This window comes from Apodemus sylvaticus, chromosome 14 (assembly GCF_947179515.1).
Source record: "Apodemus sylvaticus chromosome 14, mApoSyl1.1, whole genome shotgun sequence".
Lineage (NCBI taxonomy): Eukaryota > Metazoa > Chordata > Mammalia > Rodentia > Muridae > Apodemus > Apodemus sylvaticus.
Genome location: NC_067485.1, coordinates 73,661,110 through 73,682,336, shown reverse-complemented (window position 1 = coordinate 73,682,336; position 21,227 = coordinate 73,661,110). Strand labels below are relative to the sequence as shown.

Below are 21,227 nucleotides of genomic sequence, written 5' to 3'. Positions count from 1 at the left end.
GAGATATTATTATTACCATTTATTAGGGATTATCATTAATCCCTATCTGTCAGTGTTCAGAATTGAGAATTATTCTGAGCTCTATCATGTAGCCCAAGATAGTCTTAAACTTACCAGGTAGTAAAATATGACCATAAATTTCTGATTTCTCCTCCCTCCCCCACCTTCTTAGTGCCCAGAATCCTTGGTCTATGAAGTGCTGAAGATTAAACCCAGGGTTTCCTGCATGCTGGACAAACTCTCCACCTACTGAGCCACATCACAGCCCTGAGATGTTTTGTTATTAAGAGTAAACTTCCAAATATATAAGAGTTTTGTCAAAGCCTGGGGAAAGGAGGATGATCTGAAATGCTTAGTAGCATCTTAAACAGTTAGACACTATCCAAGATGGAAAATGAAGGGGCTTTTCCATTCTCACCCATTGCCCATCTCTCCTAACCTGCCTCTGTTTCTTCTTTAATGAGTGGAAACCCATATTCTAAAACTGAGTTGCTATCTCCCTTTCCTTTTAGGTCTTCCTAGCGGAGTTCAAGAGAACCAATCAGTTTTTCGCAATAAAAGCCTTAAAGAAGGATGTGGTGTTGATGGATGATGACGTCGAGTGTACTATGGTGGAGAAGAGAGTTCTGTCCTTGGCTTGGGAGCATCCGTTTCTAACACACATGTTCTGCACATTCCAGACGAAGGTATGCTTTCATTACTCTCTAAGGTTCCTAATCAGGTTGCTTTCCTTTGCCAGTTAAAGAATTAAAAGTTAGAGAAAGTCTGGAGCCCAACAGGTAGCAGCGGAGAAATCTTAAACACGGAATCAGCACCTCAAGAAGGGCTTTTTCACACGGGGTGATAAAGCACAGGCATGTGGCAGACAAGCAGAGAAAACGACCCTCTGTAAAACGGAGGCGGGACTGGGAAGTCAACACCCAGTCTCTCCTCAAGACCTGCAGTGTTTTAAGTCTAAAGGATCTTCCTCTCCTAATTTAGGATGGGTCAGTTTGTTGTGTAAGCTGTTGTGTAAACATGCCCTGATCCAGCCTTGAGCCTGTCCAGAGTCAATCCACCAGCAGGAGTCCTGCAGGCCAGAGGGAAAGCCCACGAAGGCTTTGTTTTAAGCTTCAAGACTTTTGTCTCAGGAAGAGGAAGAAGAGGGCAGCCATCTTGGAAGTTTGCCACCTTTATTACCTAGCCACGCCCCCCCCACCTGTCTGCCTACCCAAGGAGTCTAACTCCTGGTCCCACACTTCCTGCTCAGACACATTTTCTCGTCCTTCGCCCTACCCAAGGGGCCACCCCTCTAGTGGCATACACATGCAGAGAGGTGGGATATTGTTCCCCATCTTTCTTACCTCTTAGTCAACTGCCCTCCATAGTTCCATCTCAGAAAGTTCCATCTCTTCTAAGCATCAGGGAAGCATGACTTAGAGTCGTAAATGATGTATGTTGGGATAGACACTTACTTTCAGGTCTGTTTATATGACACCTTTTATTTTGGTAAAAGAAACAGGTTCCTACACATCGTAACACTCTTTAGCCTATTGTACATTTATTTAAAGAGGCAGAAAATAAGGGGAAATAGATTTTAAAAAATGCATGTTCTCTATTGTGGTCCTGTTAGACCACCAGAAAAAGTGGATGTTAGTGTAAGGTTCATGGGTAGGGTAGGGGAAGGAAGAGATGCATAGGTCAGTGTAGACACTGAACACGGCCCCTCCCTTATGCTGACTTTCTCTGAAGCTGTTCCTACTCTCAAGGAACTCTGTCCCTAGCCAGCTTTTCTCTCGTGAACAAAAAATTCGTTCATCTTTTTCTGACTCAAATCATTGTGGAGATTTTGGAGGATTCTTAACCATTTCTAACCTTACCCCGGGACCATACTCATAACCAATACTCTGAAGTCTATCTAGCTTTTCCCTCCCTCACATGAGTTCCTTCAAATAAGAAACCATATACTGTAAATCCCTACCAGTCTATAACCTTCATTTTTAACATTTTGTTTAAAATATGGATATTCCTTAACATGTCCAGATTATGGCGAGATTTACTGAACATATCTTATGTCTGAGGTGCTATGGTGCCTACTGGGACATAAAATACAGGTCCAGACCCCAAAGCATGTCACACTTTATAAAACAATACTGATATCATTACCAGGAAAGTTAGGTCCTTAGTCTCATTAATAAAAGAACTTTGAAATGACTCAGAAAACAGCACAAGGGCCATTTTAACAGACCTAGGAAGAAAAACAGGAAGGCAGGCCAGCTGTAAATCTTTCCAGTTGCCTATAGACAGACAGTAGAAGAGAGGAACAAGGGAGTTTATTCTAGAACCAAACTTGAGTAACCATGGCCAAGGAAACAAGGAGCTACATTACACCAAGCTTCATGTTCCTGATGTAGAAGCAAATTCATGAAGGTTTATAGGGGCAAGACCAAGAAAGTTGTAAGTCAAGAGATTATAAAGAATACACTGGTGGAAACATCAGAGACATGGTTACAGCAAGATAGGATCACCTCTCCTAGGGGCCTTAGAGGAATGTGACAGCATTCTCACTCCTTCCGTTGGTAGAGAATTGGGTTATGTGAAGTTAATACACTCCAAAGGCTCATATCTATTTGTCAGGATGTTAGGTATAATACAGAGGTGGTTGAGCAATGGTTCTTAGGGGGCTACAGACAGCCCCAAAGACATTTCAATTAAGCTATTAGATCAGCAAACCCTCCGTAGTCGCTGAAGTTGTGCTATCTTGTTAGTAATTTGACAATGAGGGTCAGCCAGCAGATGCATGTCAGAAGGGAGCTTCTGGGAATGGTGGGAGGGCTTTCGACCAGTGTCTGAGAGGATATGAGAAAGGAAATGGAGAAACAATGTGTTTCTGAAGTAGGACTCAGAAAGAAGAGCAAGCGCATCACTGACTTCCACACAGCTGTTCATCACCAAAGGAAGTCAGGACTGGAACTCAAGCAGGTCAGGAAGCAGGAGCTGATGCAGAGGCCATGGAGAGATGTTCCTTACTGGATTCCTTCCCCTGACTTGCTCAGCCGACTTTTTCTTATAGAACCCAAGACTACTCCTTTCTCTGTGATAACTCCAGCTTGTGTCAAGTTGTCACACAAAACCAGCCAGTACAATTGACTCCTTGTCTACTTGACACACAAACACATCACTATTTAGCCTCAACCCTTACTTTCTTATTCATCCCCAAGATCTAAATAACTTTAAAAGTCCCAAGGTCTTGACAAATTCTTACATATTAAAATTTCAATCCCATTAAAATATCCAATCTCTTTTAAATTTCAAAGACTTTTTATAATTCAAAGTCTCTTAACTATGGACTCCACTAAAATACTTTCTTCATTCAAGAAGGAAACTATCAGGGCACAGTCACAATCAAATCAAAATCAAACTCTAACCTTCCAATACCTGGGATCCAACTCACGATCTTCTGGGCTCCTCCAAGGGCTTGGGTCACTTCTCCAGCTCTGCCCTTTGTAGCACACAGCTTGTCTTCTAAGCTCCAGCTGTCTGTACTCCATTGCTGATGCTGTTCTTGGTGGTCATCACATGGTACTGGCATCTGCAAAACACTGATGTCTTCTGCTGTAACTGGGCTTCACCAGTAGCCTCTTAAAGGCTCTCTTCATGGTGCTAAGCCTCAACTCCTTTGCATGACTCCTTCAGTCCTGGGCCATCAATTATAAATGAAGCTGTACCTTTACCAATAGCCTTCCATGGCCTCTCACAGTGCCAAGCCTCAGCTGCTCTCCATGACCCATTCATGCCTTCAAAAACCAGTACCACCTAGGTGACTCTTACATATTACCAAGTCCTGCTGCATCATGAGGTACAACCTTTGCTCTCTCTGGAACCCAGCCTCTGTGCTCTCAGAAAACACTTCCCAGAAGATGTCACCTCAATGATGCTGGTCTGTTAATCACCACTAATTTCTTAGCTCCAGTAACCAGCATCAATAGTCCCAGTAATACAAAAGTTTCACTTTAGTAAATCTGGTATCTTGTTAATCACAGCTGATTCTTTAGCTCCAGCTAACTAAAACCACAGAATCTTCACAATCAAAATAGCAACAGCTCTGATAAGAGTCTTTAATCTTCCCTCTGAAATTTCACAAGCCAGGCCTCCATCTTCTGCATTGTTCTCAATGTTATCTTCCAAACTCCTACAGCACCTCCCACAGAGCTCTTAACATCCCAATGGCTCTTCTAGCTCAAACTTTTAAAGTCCTTCCACAATCCTCCCAAAACATGGTCATGTTGTCAAAGAAATACCCCACTATGCTGGTACTAGTTTTCCTCAGTCAGGGTTTCTATTCCTACACAAAACTTCATGATCAAGAAGCAAGTTGGGGAGGAAAGGGTTTATTCAGATTACACTTTCCACACTGTTGTTCATCATCAAAGGAAGTCAGGTCTGGAACTCAGGCAGGTCAGGAAGCAGGAGCTGATGCAGAGGCCATGGAGGGATGTTTCTTACTGGCTTGCTTCCCCTGGCTTACTCATCTGGCTTTCTTATAGAACCCAGGACTACCAGCCCAGGGATGGCACTACCCACAAGGGCCTTCCCACCCTTCATCACTAAGTGAGAAAAATGCCCCACAGCTGGATGTCATGAAGGCATTTCTTCAAGGGAGGCTCCTTTCAGTGTGATAACTCCAGATATGTCAAACTGACATAGGAAACCAGCCAGTACAGATAGGAAGATAATTGGCCCTCCCCAATCCCTAACATGGCTTCTTGGTGAATCAGATTTCTGTGGTGGTGGAGTTCCTGGCCAGGTAATTGACAACAGGCCCAGCCCGATTAATTCTCAAAAAGCTAAAACTATATTACACAATTTTGGGGGTAGTTCAGGTCAGATCTCCACCCAGGGCCAGAGGTAGAAGCTAGATTTCATTCCTTTGACAGGAAGTAGTTTTACCTTAATGAACCCTGACAAAGCCCACATGCCTCCACCTTTTCATATAAAGATCTACATCCTAAGGAGATGCTTCATTCTGGAACATTACCAAGGAGACAGGAGGTGAGGTCCAAAGCCAAGCATGGGGGGAGGAGGGGGTCTTGGTCCTCAAAGATCTCAGAGCCTGATAATGCCTATCTACTCACCTACTAAGTAATCTATCTCTAAGGTTGTAGCACTAAGTCAGAATACAGGTCTGAAGTGGCAGATCAGGAAGAAACTGGAGATTAGAATTTGAAACGCAGAAAGAACAGGAAGTTGTGCACAGAAGCTTTGTGGGTGGTGGAAAGCTTGAAGGGTAACAGTAAAGGGTCTAAGGCAATGGTTCTCAACCTCACTAAAGCTGCGAGCCGTTAATACAGTTCCTCAGGTTGTGGTGACTCCCAACCATAAAGTTATTTTCATTGCTACTTCATAACTGCAATGTGATACTGTTATGAATCTTAATGTAAATATCCAATATGTAAGATATATGGTATGCAACCTCACTGAAAGGGTTGTTTGACCCCCCACCCCAAAGGGGCTGTGACCCACAGGTGAGAACCACTGGTCTAAGAGAAGGTAAGTTGGTTCGATGCAGCAAGAAGCAGAATGAGATTCCTGATAATGAATGTTGGGAATTTACCACTAGACAGCGCTGTTTGTCTCGGTGATGTAGGTACCTGAGATCAAAGCAACAGACTCTCTCTAGGATTCAGGGTGAATCCCAGAATGCTACGTACCCTAGGGATGTTGTCAAAGCACGTTAACTCTCATGTTTTTCCCCGTTTGATGTGTGTGTGTGCTTGTGTGTGTGTGTGTGTGTGTGTGTGTGTGTATGTAGTATATGCATATGTATATGGTTTATGTACATATCTGTGTATATGTGTGCATGTGTGCACATGGTCATATACACATGTGGAGGCCAGAGGAGGACTTAGGTGTCCTCTGTCATTCTCTGCCCTGTTTCCTTACAAACCCCAGCAATCCTCCTGTCTCTGCCTATTACCACCCCCTTAGTACTGGCCTGGTTTTCTACATAGGTGCTAGTGATTTGAACTCAGTTCCTCGTGCTTGTACAACAAGCATTCTCATCAACTGAGCCATTTCCTCGGCCCTTTGATTTTATTTTTATCTTTAAGAATGTATTTGTATTAAGTGAATAAAATCAAAACTGAGACCTCCCATTTTGAAAGGATGTAGGTATGCATTCTTAAGAGTAATTTGCATCATGCACATACTTGTAGCCAACTGCTAATTACCCTCCAAACAGCATGCTAGGGGTACTTGAGCCCTGAAGATTAATTTAGCATTTCTATGAGCATGCAGATCGCAGTACCCTACAGGAATGCACATAGATTCCCATGTATGATGATCTCCATGTATGATGAGGACACTACTCAGAATCTCAGGCTGTCTGTCAGAGCCACAAGACAGTATTTCTGAGGCTCTCTGTGGTTTGGTTTTGATACTTTATCAAGACCAGAGAGAAGTGAGTACACCAGCATCTTCCTTGCCACACAAAAGAGATGGTGGAAAAAGGTAGCCAGAAATATACAAACAAACAAAAACACGACCGATTCGGTTGGACTTTAAGGAATTGAATCCTTTTACGAAAAAAATCAAGAAAAGAAGAAAAGCTGTCATTACACTCAATGCCCGGGCCCTGAACATCTGAGATGTCCTGAGTTGTTATTCAGATCTTGCCCCATCAAACACAGCAACTGAGTAAGTGACCCAGGGGAACGGGAGAAGCAGCAGAGCCCTGTCATCACTCTCCGCAAACATGGCGGGAAGGGCCTTTCTGCAGACCAGGCACCAGGCTTGCCCGATAGCACACTTATCTCCTGATCCATCTCCCCTGCCCAGGTTCCTTGGGTTTAACATACCATTAATGCAGGCACGGTAGTACACCCCTGCAATCTCAGCACTCAGGAGACTGAAGCAGGAACATCACCATCCTGAGCTTTAGCATGAGTACAAAATCAGCCTGGGCAACTTGGTGAGACCTTGTCACAGTAAAAAGAAGCTGGCAGTGTGGCTCAGTGGTGCGCGCGTGCCTTCCATGCGCTAAGCCCAGCGGCCCATGCACTCCAGCAAAGCTAGACGTAAGCTGAGGTCACTGTTACTGTCCTAAAGAGTTGGATTGCTTCCCCAGAAAGCTGATTTGGTTGCCACCTACCTTCAAAGAGTGCTGCTGTTGGAATGGGAACAGATGACCGGTGTCCAGGTCGTTCCGCTCTTATTTATAAGGGGCATGTGGATCGGATCATAAAGGACTTTTAACACTGGCCCAGGGAGGCGGCTCACTACATTTCATGCTTACCACACAAACACAAGTTCTAGCCCCAGGACCCATTACAAAGGCAGGTGTAGACTGTGCACTTAACATCTCAGTGCTAGGGAGGTGGAGACAAGGGGTCCCCGGGACATCCTGGCCAGCCATCTTAGCCAAATAAGCAAGGTGCAGACCCCTGAGAGCCTGTCTCAAAAAACAATGGGAGTGGGGCAGTGTCCTGAGGACCCACACCCAAGGATGACCTCTGACCTCCATATCCATATACTTGTGTTCTCTCCCTCTCTCTCTTTCTGTGTGTGTGTGTGTGTGTGTGTGTGTGTGTGTTTGTGCACATGGACACACATACACAATTTTCAATATTCACACATGAGAGTTTGGTGGGTAAAAATATGGTAAGAAAGAAAGCATAGGCCTCTGTGAAAGGGACAAGAGTTGTGGGTTTGGATGCAGAAGTTTAGCCTCAGTTCTGCCTTCCATTGGCAAGGCTCTGAAATTCCCTTGCCTCCTTGTTCAGGATAATAAGGAAACAGTTTCAGGGGACCTGTCACCCTCCTCTGGCCTCTGCTGGGAATGGTGCACACACATACACACACACACAAACACACAGCACACACACCACACGCACATGCATACACACACGGCACACATACACATACACACATGCATGCACGGCACACAAGCACATGCATGCACACATGCACAGGTACACACACCCATACATACACACACCCACATACACACACACAACACACACACACACACACACACACACACACACACACGGCACACAGGCAAGCATGAAGGCAAAACACCAATACACATACATTTTATTTTTATAAGTTAATCTTTTAAAAAAAAGAGATGAGAAAATTCATAAGAAAAACCATCTTCAAGAAAAATTGTCATAAATCAGCGGAACCCACAACCAAAATAAGAATAAATGGAAAATGTTACACACACAACCCACAAGTGAATTAAAAACAACTGGAATAAGTTAAACGTGAACTTTGAGACTCTGTCTTCTCACAGATTTCCTTTGTTAAATTAAGCCACAAATGCTTCTCAGGAAATGTGACCTGTGTGTTCTGTAGTTTTCCTCAAAAGAAGCAAGACCGGAGGCTGCAACTGACTTACCAGGCTTTGCCTGGCTTTGCCTTTTAAAAAAATTAGTAATAAAGAGAGTTAAAAAAAAAAGATCTGCCTAATATGGAAAAATAATATTCTGCCTCCTTGATTTTAATTTTTAACAAGTCTTGTTTTAAATGATTTCATTTTCTTTACTGGAGGCACACAGACACCAGGGTGAGCCTGTGAAGATCAGAGGTCAGCTCTTGCCTTCCTCTTACTGAGGTAGCATCTCTGATGCTCTGCATACTGTGTGAGCTTCTGGGAATTCTGTCTCTGCCTCCCGTGTCACCATGGGGATGCTGGGACTTCAGCTCACTGCATCTGGCTTTTTTTTTTTTTAATGTAACTAGGCTGATGCATGGAACGCTTTCCCAGACCCAAGTGTCTTGATTTTAACGTATCATGCATGCAGGCGTGTGACCACAGCCCTTTAATGTGTCATGCATGCAGGCGTGTGACCACAACCCTTTAACGTGTCATGCATGCAGGCGTGTGACCACAGCCCTTTAACGTGTCATGCATGCAAGCGTGTGACCACAGCCCTTTAACCTCGGTACTCAGGAGTCTAAAGCAGAAGAATCGCCAAGGTCAAAGTCAACCTGAACACGAACATGAGTTCAAGGCCAGCCCGGGCAACTTTATGAGACTGTGTCTAAAAATAAAAATGAGAAAAGGGTTAGCAGTGTGGTTTAGAGGTAGAGTGGGCACCTGGCAGCGTGGGGCCCTTGGTTTCTATACCTGGTGCCACAGGTGAAAATAAAAATGAGCTAAGCGTTCCGAGTGTCCCATAAAACCATTTAAACTGCTGGGCATTGCTCCAAAGGTAGTTTGAAAAGACGAACCTAATACAATGAGGTCTCTGTTTGCTTTTAATTTTTGTAAACTCTTTTTCACTAGACAATAAAGTGAATTACAATCTGCCCTCATTTGAGTCTCCTGTGATTTAAGGGGACATAATTAATGAAAGGCCCATCAACTTTAAAGTCTGCTGTTGTACTTTAAGTATTAACAAGGCTGGAGAGATGGCTCAGTGGTTAAGAGCGCTGGCTAACCACTGTCTCTAACTCCTTTCCAAGCAATCTGATGCCCCCTTCTGGCCTCGATGGGCATTGCACACACACAAAATAAATGTTGACACACAGACCTCAAAGGCTGTTTTAATCCTATAAGCACAGCTCTGAGACCTTCCTGTGACAGCTTCCTGTGACAGGCAGGAGATGAGGCGGCATCCTTTGAAAAGTCTCTAACACAGTGTGGTGGCCTCGGTTCACCTTCTTGCCTCCAAATACAGAAGGAAGGAAAAGAGCGCTTTGTAGATCTGTCTGAAACATTCTAGGGAGAAATACCATAGGAATGGCAAGATCATTACTTGAAGTAAGAGGAAAAGTATCCCCCCACCCCCCAAAAATGTGTCATCCTGTCCAGAATTTAAAAAGCAAGATCTGGCATCACAGTGTTGGGTCCCACGCTTGTTCGTCAGGAGCTGCCTCATCCGAAGCTGTTGCGAACACTTTGATCTACAAACATCCTCATGAAACTGATTCGGGAATCAGACTCTCAGTCAATTTATCAAGTTTGGTAGTTTTAAAAGTCAGTTGTCATAGCTTCACCTGCTGTCCAAACCCACAGGTGCTTTCACACCCGACTGGAACTCTGGCTTCCTTCTTCCCGTCAGTGCATATAACCGTAATAAAAGTGAATATTTAGGTTCTCCAGGCCAGCCAGGGCTGAGAATTCTCTGTGGATGTGTATAGTTTGGTTTCATTTTATTTTGGTTTGTTTCTTAGATGGGGTCTCAGTAGCCCAGACGCTGGCCTCAATCTTGAGATTGGCCAAGAAATCTCTGGTCCTCCTGCCTCTGCTTCCCAAATGCTTAAATTCCTAAATAGCTGGTTTATGTGACACTAGAGACAGAATCCAGGGCTTTGTGAACTCTATGCAAGCATTCTACCAGCGGAGCTACCTGCCTGCCCATCTCATCTGATGCTACATGTGTGTAGTTACTGGCCTGATTTCTGAGTGGAATTTCCAGCTCTGTCCATTGGTTGGCATAGGCTATCCCAATGGATAGATATCTTCTGTCCTCCAGTGTCCTTTTTCTTAGTCCATGACCTTTTTTTTTCTAGACAGGGTTTCTCCATGTAGCCCTGGCTGGCCTTGAACTCAGAAATCTGCCTGCCTCTGCCTCCCAAGTGCTGGGATTAAAGGTGTGCACCACCACTGCCTGGCAGTCCATGACCTTGAAAGTAGAACGTTCTCACATGTGTTTAACTTGTGATTCTCTGAGAAGAATATGTTCTACCTTCATCTTATTTTAGTCAAAGCTTTGGTCCTGATTTCATTTCTTCTTCAGATATTGACAATCTCATATGTGAATTTTCTCACATCATTTTTCGAAATGCTCCTGCACCTTGACTGCAAGCATCCATCCCTCCCACCTCCTGATCTCCCCAGGACTCCCCAACACATCTCCCTCCCAACCTTATGTCCCCCTTCTATATTTTTTAATTATCAAAGAGTAAATAATGTTTTGTAAAAAGACAAAACAGAAAGTTATTATGTGAGCTTCCTGGCCTTTGAAAAAATGATAACTGAGGGCCAAATAACTATAATTATTTGCTTTTTGTTGCCATCTTGTTTTTCTGGTGAAAGTTGGTATTCTTTTTTTTTCTATATTCTTTGTTTACATTCCAAATGATTTCCCCTTTCCCGGTTCCCCCCTCCCCATAAGTCCCATAAGCCCTCTTCCCTCCACCCATTCGGCAATCAACCCCCTCGCACTTCTCTGTCCTGGTAATCCCCTACATTGCTGCATCAAGCCTTTCCAGGATCAGGGCCCTCTCCTTCCTTCTTCTTGGGAATCATTTAATATGTGAGTTGTGTCTTGAGTATTCAGAGCTTCTGGGCTAATATCCACTTATCAGTGACTGCATTCCATGTGTATTCTTTTGTGATTGTGTTACCTCACTTAGGATGATATTTTCCAGTTCCAACCATTTGCCTAAGAATTTCATGAATTCATTGTTTTAAATTGCTGAGTAGTATTCCATTGTGTAAATATACCACATTTTCTGTATCCATTCCTCCACTGAGGGACATCTGGGTTCTTTGCAGCTTCCGGCTGTTATAAATAAGGCTGCTATTAACATAAAAGTTGGTATTCTTGACATCATTTATGTGACACTTGTCAAGTTTCCCATGCATTTTCTTTCTTTTTTTTTTATTCGATATATTTTTATTTACATTTCAAATGATTTCCCCTTTTCAGGCTCCCCAGTCCCCGAAAGACAAATAAGCACACTTCCCTCCCCCTGTTCTCCCATCCACCCCTTCCCACTTCCCCGTTCTGGTTTTGCTGAATACTGTTTCACTGAGTCTTTCCAGAACCAGGGGCCACTCCTCCATGCTTCTTGTACCTCTTTTGATGTGTGGATTATGTTTTGGGTATTCCAGTTTTCTAGGTTAATATCCACTTATTAGTGAGTGCATACCATGACTGATCTTTTGAGATTGGGTTACCTCACTTAGTATGATGTTCTCCAACTCCATCCATTTGCCTAAGAATTTCATGAATTCATTGTTTCTAATGGCTGAATAGTACTCCATTGTGTAGATATACCACATTCTTTTGCATCCACTCTTCTGTTGAGGGATACCTGGGTTCTTTCCAGCTTCTGGCTATTATAAATAGGGCTGCTCTGAACATAGTGGAGCACGTATCCTTATTACATGCTGGGGAATCCTCTGGGTATATGCCCAGGAGTGGTATAGCAGGATCTTCTGGAAGTGAGGTGCCCAGTTTTCGGAGGAACCGCCAGACTGATTTCCAGAGTGGTTGTACCAGTTTGCAACCCCACCAGCAGTGGAGGAGTGTTCCTCTTTCTCCACATCTTTGCCAACACCTGCTGTCTCCTGAATTTTTAATCATAGCCATTCTGACTGGTGTGAGGTGAAATCTCAGGGTTGTTTTGATTTGCATTTCCCTAATATCTAATGAAGTTGAGCATTTTTTAAAGATGCTTCTCAGCCATCCGAAGTTCTTAGGGTGAAAATTCTTTGTTTAGCTCTGTACCCCATTTTTAATAGGGTTATTTGGTTTTCTGGGGTCTAACTTCTTGAGTTCTTTGTATATATCCCATGCATTTACCTGCTCCTGCTTTGGTAAAATCGCCAACTAATTTCTTTGATGCTGTGAAATTCTCATTTTTCCCAAGCGCTTGATGGCTGTTTCTTCCATTCTTTATTTCCTTGGAAAATGTGAGCGTTGCAGGGAGAACACACAGCTCAAGCCAGTGTGCCTCTGACAGCGTGTGCGGCTGTGGTTACGATCTCCTTTTGGCTGATGCTAGAAAGTTCACAGAGTGCCCCATGCCTCCTCTAAGAATCAGCGTGCGTTTGAAATACTCACATTTTCCCACAATCCAAGGTCCTGTGCACTCTGCAAACAATATGTATGAAAGCAACAAAGTCCTGTGATATTTATGCAAATGTTTTTGTTAGATCAGTGCTTCAATTGATCTTTCATCCTCTGTCCTTTGTACTGTTTATATAGATTTCCATTTTAATGATGTTTATCCTTTTAGAACTTTTGGGTCCTATTCTTTTTGGAAGAACTGTTATATTTGTCTTACTTTGATGTAAAAGAATTTTAAAGCATTTTTACACCCGGTGTTATATGTACAACAGACTTCTGTAGGGTCTCAAACACTTTGGATGACTTGAACTTCTGGTTCTCCTGTGTCCATCTCCAAAGTTCTGTGATCTTAAGTGTTGGTCAACACGCATCCGTCTCATTCCCTGCTTGTCTTGAACCTTGGGCTTCATGCTCCAGAGTCAAACACTCTACCTTATCCCCAGCCCTCCAAATAATTTTCAAAGATGGTATTTTACATCCAACGGATTACTCTACTACTTTGTATCAGGCTATATTTTCTTTTGAGCACTTTCAATGAAATAAGATCATTGACTTAGATGAGATTCGAGGGACCGCATCTTACTGGCTTCAAGTACCAAGTCTGTTTCCCTGGCAAAAATACCAATAGCTATGTGCATTTATCAGTGAGTCAGCTTCATGGTGAATCTTCTTCATTGATACGGACACTGATTGGTGTTTAAGGCCTGGAAGTTATGGCGGCTCTTTATTTAGCCTCATGAGTGCTGAAATTACAGAATGAGCTACACCCAATGTTTTTGCAGTTTCAGTGATAATTTAATACTTTTAAATAGTCAACAAAAGGGGACATTTTCACATCAAACCCATATGGCAGATAGCTTACCTTCTCTGGTAAAATCCAGCCTGTTCCTGGGACATTCGCCCTCAATGTGTGAACATGTGAGGATTTTATTTAATAACTGTAATAATAAAGATGAAGCATCTGACATTTATAGAAAGCCTACAGTGTGTCACTCCATGGTCTTGGCACATTATGCATTTGAGCTCATTTACTCTTCCTAGCAGCCTGTGAAGTAGGCATTATTTATGTCCATATTTTATAGACAAGGGATTGGAGGATCCCAGAGGAATAAGAAACACACTGAAGGTCAGGCCACAAGGCAGCCAGGATGTAGCTGCAGTGCCTCTCCTCTGAGATTAAACACACCAAGGAAACCCCTTTTAAAATTCATGAAAAGAGTTTTAGTTGCACTTTGATTGCAAAGGAAAATAATTGGTTAGTTACCACAAGAAGACCCCACGGGACAATTAAGCCAGTAAATACAACTGAGCCCAAGTCCCCATTGCAAGGTACCAACCTCTAGAAATTCAGACCGGTTATTTCCGACTCACACCAATAAATCTACAAAGGCAGTGAATTCTGCTAATTAAAGTTTACAGTAGAAATATAAACAGGCCAGGATAAATGAGCTTGCTAGTTTGTGAAGAGCTGTTTCCCTCTCTTCCTCCCTCGCATGTGCACATTCATGCATGTGCATATCACTTCCTCCCTCGCATGTGCACATTCATGCATGTGCATATCACACACACACTGCATCTTTATATATCAAATTATACAAAAGATTTTCTGTGAGATATGCTATGGTATATATTTACCAGGAAAAAGAAAAAGAAAATAAACCTTGTTTCGTAGGATACCTCAATTTGTAGTTGGATAAATTAAAAATGAAAGAAAGCACCCGATGAAGTGACAGAACTCTATAACCCCAGCACTCAGACAACTGTAACAGGAAGACATTGAGTGGGAAGGCAGCCTGGGCCACATAATAAGACCTGTTTCAAAGAAACTATGAATAAATCCTAAGTTGCTCCAATCTCCTACAATGCCAGAACATCTAAGTTTTGACTGATCAACATCAATACGGTGTTTAGAAGCACCCTGGGAATTTTGGACTGAACCTCCAAAGACATCATGGAGTTGTTCACATGGCGCTGCTGTAGCTCACCCCTCCACCCCTCCACGTCACGCCACTCAACCACAGGCTCCTGTCCAGTGTGTGCTGGAGCAGCCCTGACTCTGTGATCTCAGTGAAACACAAAACCCCTCCCCATTCCCGCCCCAGAGTTTCGAGCACGAAAGGGGCGTTTCTCACGTGTAATTCTCACATAAAGCCTTCCCCTGCAGGATGGCACAAGTCTTTCCCCTTTATGGAGTAGACTTAAAGAAGCCTTCACTGTGGTGGCCCTCAGCAGAAGGAATCTTTAGCTCTTCTAACACCAATGGAGCCTTCACTGTACTGACAATGTAATTAAAAAATAAATAAAACAGAAGAATAAAAAAATAGTGGAAGTCACAAAAGAAGATACTAAAGATAATGGGTTAAAATTAGTTCAGAATGGGACTCAGGTAAAGTATTTGCCTTGCAAGTATGAGGACCCCCTTTGTTTAAAAAAAGCCTTCATGGTAATCCCCCACTCTAAAGGGACAAAGAAAGGCAGAAAGCTACTGAAATTATTAAAACTTTCTATATGACTAAGCTCTTTCACAGATAAATGTTTGTATGGGTATAACAAAGAAGATTAACACAAAGAAATATGAATATTAGACACCACACACACACACACACACACACACATATACACACATACACACCAGTGATAGCACATGATTTTCTCCAGGTAAGGAAAAAGATATTTGTAGAAGCTGTGAAGCTGTGGGTAATGTGATCCTTTGCACAGAGACACATAAAATTCTCGGCAAAGCCACAGGCTATTTCTAATTTTTAAGGGTACTCACCGTGTCTATTTCAATCATTTTTCAAGGGTATAATTAATATGCTGTTGGTGTATGTGAGGAATGGAGGTCAGAGGGCAGCCTCAAGTGTTGGCCCCGTCGTCATGGCTACATATGCCAGGCCAGCCAACCTTGGAGCATCTTGGAATTCTTCCATCTCTTTTAAGATTACATCCATGCCACATATGATTTTGTATGCATTCCTGGGCCTTCATGCTATATAGCCATGTCCCCAGCCCATCAGTGCACCAAGGAAGCAAAACACAAAGGCATGTGGTGGGCACACTGTGATGTTTTCTTGTTCTGTTAAAACCAGTGTAGTGCGGAAGGACAGTCAAGGAGTGCATTGTGAGGAGCATGGCTTTGGTAGAAAGCCCAGCAGGAATGCTCACTGCCAACCAGCGTTCAGCCTGGTGCTAACAGTGGTGCTGAGAACTGGCGCGTGCTTCCTCCTGTGGGGAGCAAATTGAGCAGAGAGAGATGTTTACATGGTGTGCGTGTGCGTGTGCGTATGCGTATGCGTGTGCGTGCGTGCGTGCATGTGTGCGTGTGTGTGTGTGTGTGTGTGTGTGTGTGTGTGTCTGTGTGTGTCTGTGTGTGTGTAGAGGTTCCCAAGACAGCCCTTGGGAGTCAGTGTGGAATCTGGGATCTAACTCAGGTCATTAGACTTGGCAGCAAGTGCCTTTCCTGGCTAAGCCATCTTGCCAGCCCTAAGATACCTTTCTAATGTAGATGTCACTCTTAAAGGACCTCTTGGCAATAAGCTATGTCTTACTCTGAATGCCAAGATTGAGCCCCAGGGATCACAATTGACTTCACTCTGTCCTGTCTCTCCTCTGAGCATCCCAAAGCGGTTTTTGCCTCAAAGAATTGAGGCGCACATTTCAGAAACCAAGTGAAATGACCAATCAAAACACATCGCCCTACCACCTCCATCGCTTATTCTAAACAGCATAAGACATGTTCTCTTCAGACCTTTTCAGCCTCTCTACTCTTCCATCCTGCCAGCCCATGGAAGAATTAATTCAAACATTCTATTCTGGGCTTCTGGGTACCATAAACACCTGCACTTCAATAGCCAAGCTCTGCAAACATACCCAAGAGCTGTCTGAGCAGAGGAAGCCCCACCCTTTGTTCTATCTTTCTTCTGGAAACATGGTAATCCCGAAGGAAGCTAGCTGTAAGTCCCATCGCTTGAAGGACATCCAAAAGAAGGTTCCTCTCTTTCCCTCAATTATATAAGTATGAGGGTTTGTATTTTTTTCTGGGCAGTCATATTGCCTGGGAGTTTAAAAGCTTGGCATCCTCCCATTAATGCAGATTACCTAGAAGTGTTGCATAGATCTTAGTACAATGTGCTGAATGGGCACTGCCTTAGTCAGGGTTTCTATTCCTGCACAAATATCATGACCAAGAAGCAAGTTGAGGAGGAAAGGGTTTATTCAGCTTACATTTCCACATTGCTGTTCATCACCAAAGGAAATCAGGACTGGAACTCAAGCAGGTCAGGAAGCAGGAGCGGATGCAGAGGCCATGGAGGAATGGTCCTTACTGGCTTGCTTCCCTTGGCTTACTCAGCTTGCTTTCTTATAGAACCCGAGACTACCAGCCCAGGGATGGCACCACCCACAAGGGGTCCTCCCCCCTTGATCACTAATTGAGAAAATGCCCCACAGCTGGATCTCATGGAGGCACTTCCTCAGGGGAGGCCTCTTTCTCTGTGATAACTCCAGCTTGTGTCAAATTGACACACAAAACCAGACAGTATAGGCATCTCTATTAACTTCAACTTTTCCCCAAGGAAAGGAAAAAATACATAAAAATATGTGTCGTTTAGTCAAGGTTCTCACAGAAACGTCTCACTGGAGCCCTGGGTTGGTAGGGCCTCATCATTCAACCGGGTAGCAGCAGGCTGGTCTGGGCTCAGATATTAGAGCTCGTGGTATGGAACTCCATACCAGGAGTCCATGAACTACCATGAATTGCCTCTCATACCCCATCCCATTCAAGCTTGAGCTCCTGCCCTGCTGGAAAGGCCCCTTGTACAGCTAAGGTAGAGCAAGGGCCTTGTAATGTGAACTCAGCCCAAAGTGCCTCTCAGAGCCCCTTTGTGTTTTCTCTCAGCTGAGGAGCAGGGCCAAGAGAGCTCAGGACATGAAATTCCAATTCCGTTTCCCTCTTTCTTTCAAGAGCTGAGCTGGGGCTGTTCACTCTTTTATTTTCTTTTTTTTTTAATTCAATATATTATTTCATTTACATTTCAAATGATTTCCTCTTTCCTGGCTCCCCACTTCCTGAAAGTCCCATAAGCCCTCTTCCCTCCCCCTGTTCCCCCATCCACCCCTTCCCACTTCCCTGTTCTGGTATTGCCCTACACTGCTGCACTGAGCCTTTCCAGAACCAGGGGCTACTCCTCTGTTCTTCTTGGACATCACTTGATATGTGGATTATGTCTTGGGTATTCAAAGTTTCTAGGCTAATATCCACTTATCAGTGAGTGCATACCATGATTGGTCTTTTGAGACTGGGTTACCTCACTTAGTATGATGTTCTCCATCCATTTGTCTAAGAATTTCATGAATTCATTGTTTCTAATGGCTGAATAGTACTCTATTGTGTACATATATCACATTTTTTGTATCCATTCCTCCATTGAGGAACATTTGGGTTCTTTCCAGGTTCTGACTATTATAAATAGGGCTGCTATGAACATAGTGGAGCATGTATCCTTATTGCATGCTGGGGAATACTCTGGGTATATGCCCAGGAGTGGTATAGCAGGATCTTCTGGAAGTGACATGCCCAGTTTTCTGAGGAACCACCAGGCTGATTTCCAAAGTGGTTGTACCAATTTGCAACCCCACCAGCAGTGGAGGAGTCTTCCTCTTTCTCCACATCCTCGCCAACACCTGCTGTCTCCTGAGTTTTTAATCATAGCCATTCTGACTGGTGTGAGGTGAAATCTCAGGGTTGTTTTGATTTGCATTTCCCTAATGACTAATGAGGTTGAACATTTCTTCAGGTGCTTCTCAGGGCTGTTCACTCTTGAAAAAGCATTTGCTTATGTTTGCTTCTTAGAAATAACTAAGTTCATTCATTTTCTTACAATAACTACAGCTACCGCCGGTTATTCGGTGCATCTAAGGTGCTAGCTCTAAGTTCACTTTCTACAAATAACCCTCTCGTTTAACACTGAGAACAATCCTATGAGGTGCCAGGGCCCTGATTTCAAAAATAAAATGAAGGCCGGGAGAGGTTAGTGAACTCCCTTTGGAAATAAAGATGATTCAAACTCAGCTCTAAGACTTGACAAAGCCCGTGCTGCATCAGTTACCCCCAAGCCTCTTCCTCTTGGAGGGCTCTATCTACTTCAGTCTGCACTTTTCCGGTTGGCAGAGCTTTGGATAGCAACTCTGAAGGGTCCGGGATAGCCGGAAGTCACTTACGGGATAGCCTATAATTTCTATGTTTTTTTTTCATTTTTTAAAGATTTATTTATTTTATGTATGTGAATACACTGTCACTATCTTCAGTACACTTCAGTACACTGTCTCACTACAAGTGGTTGTGAGCCACCACGTGGGTGCTGGAAATAGAACTTAGGACCTCTGGAAGAGCAGGTGGTGCTCTTAACTGCTGAGCCATCTCTCCAGCCCTATATGTATGTATATTTCAGTCATGGGATTAAACTTTGCTTTAAAGCTATCTATACTCAAAAATGGGATTCCTGAACTCCAAACCCCAACATAAATTCTTACTGACTTTGAATTCACCCTATAACCCAAGCTGTTTTCACAGCTCCGGAACCCAGGCTGTTTTCTGTGAGCCCCTGCCTCAGCCTCCCAAGTGCTGGAATTACAGGCATGTGTCACGACACTAGAATTCAAAGTTCTCAGGGTGCTGGTAGTAGCTTATAGGACAAGTCAACAGCTGCCAGCAAGAAGTGCATAGCCCAGAGGCATTGCACAAACTGGTTTGGTTGATCCTTACTCAGACTGGGGTCTTCAGGGATCTGGTGGTGCTGAGGAAACTCATGATTGCTTGTAGTGGGCTGTCAAGGCCACACCGAAAAACTTAGTATCAAAAAGGAAAAGACCCAGAGACAGACCCGAGAAACAAAACGGGGTTTGCTCAAGGCAAGTCAGGTCCAGCTGACCTGGGCCGCTTCAGGGCTGCTACAGAAAGCCCTGCCGAATGGGAAAGTCCAGACTGAGCTAGGTTGAGTGATCCAAGAATACAGTCCCTCCTTTAGACCCCCAACTTTTACAGAGCCCCGGTCAGGAGAATAATGTGCGGAATCTGTAGGATGCTAGAGCGGAACTTTCTGGACCCACCAGAAGTGTAAATAATGACACATAGACTTACTGATTTTTATTATTGCTTTGCCCTTAGCTCGGGCTAGCTTCCCGCTAACTCACCTAGCTTTACCCTACTATCCTAGCTCTCAACCCACCACGTGGCTCCTTCTTTACCTCTCTCTCAGTCTCGATATGTCCAGCCACGTCTGTGTGCCACAGGCAAATCTTCCCGCTTCTGCTTCTTCCAGAGACCCGCCCTCAGACTGGAAGTCCTGCCTTCCCTTTTCTGCCTAGCCATTGGCCAGCACTTTTTTATTAAACCAATCAGCAAGTGTAGAAGCTGTATGTTTATAGAATACTGAGGCAGGTGATGTGCCGGACAAATAGCAATACCAAAATCTGCCCCCAGCAGCCAGCTCTCTGCCGGTACATAAACAATTGAATAACAGAAAGGCAACCTTCACACAATGTACAAAAATGTTACCCCAACAGGATGGAGTTACATTTTTTTTTCCCTTTAGTTTCTCTTACCCGCTGTTTCCAAGCCTGAAGTAAATAAATTGTGACACTATATAACTATGTCTGGACTGTGAAATCTAAGAAAAACACTGCAGGGCCCCATCCATAGCCTGACAATACAAAGGACCCATCTCCTCGGTATTCTTACAGATGGTCTTACCAATTGCTTTTATGTGTGGTTGGTGTGTGTGTGTGTGTGTGTGTGTGCACGTGAATATGTGTGCACATCCCTGTGGAGGCTAGGGGTCAGCCTCCTGTGTCATCCTTCAGGACCTTGTCTTTTTGAGACAGGTCTGGCACTAGGACCTAGGGCTCACCAAATAAGCTAGACTGGCTGTCCAAGAAACCCCAGCAATCCATGTCTCCACTTCCTTGGCACTGGTATTACACATATCTACCACCATGGTTGGGTGCTGGCATTTGAACTTAGGTCTGTATGCTTACAAGGCAAGGACTTTACCAGCCACATCCCCCATCATGTAATTTTAATCACCCATATGCAAGGAAGATATCAGTGTTGTGTCCTATTCAAGGCCAGCAGAGTTTTTGAGTGAACTCTATTGCTAAAGGTTGGAAACTATTCGAACATTAGTCACCGGGAGAAAGGAGTACCAGGCACAAACAGGAGCCTCCAGATGAGGGAAATGGCCACTCTTAAGCCACGTTTGAAATTTCAGGGCTAAGTCACAATGATTCAGTTGACAATTCTGGCTCACATGTGCACACATGCGTGGGCTGTGGCTCGAGTAGTTGAACCTAGAAATTACATCTGCATCAACTTTGGAAGAAGCAGGTAGATACTTAGCTTTACTTGAATTATCAAGATAATTGCCATGATATTTAGCTTGG

The 21,227-nt window shown here is 43.8% G+C and overlaps 1 protein-coding gene across 4 annotated transcripts in view; it reads left to right on the top strand.

Annotated features, from left to right (window-relative positions):
• Positions 1–21,227, top strand: part of Prkcq (protein kinase C theta) — a 139,362-nt gene that overhangs the window by 93,512 nt on the left and 24,623 nt on the right. For all 4 annotated transcript variants that reach the window (XM_052156226.1, XM_052156225.1, XM_052156224.1 and 1 more), the window contains one exon: positions 513–686. In XM_052156226.1, coding sequence (XP_052012186.1) covers positions 513–686 — 174 coding nt within the window. The remainder of the gene's footprint in view (positions 1–512; positions 687–21,227) is intronic.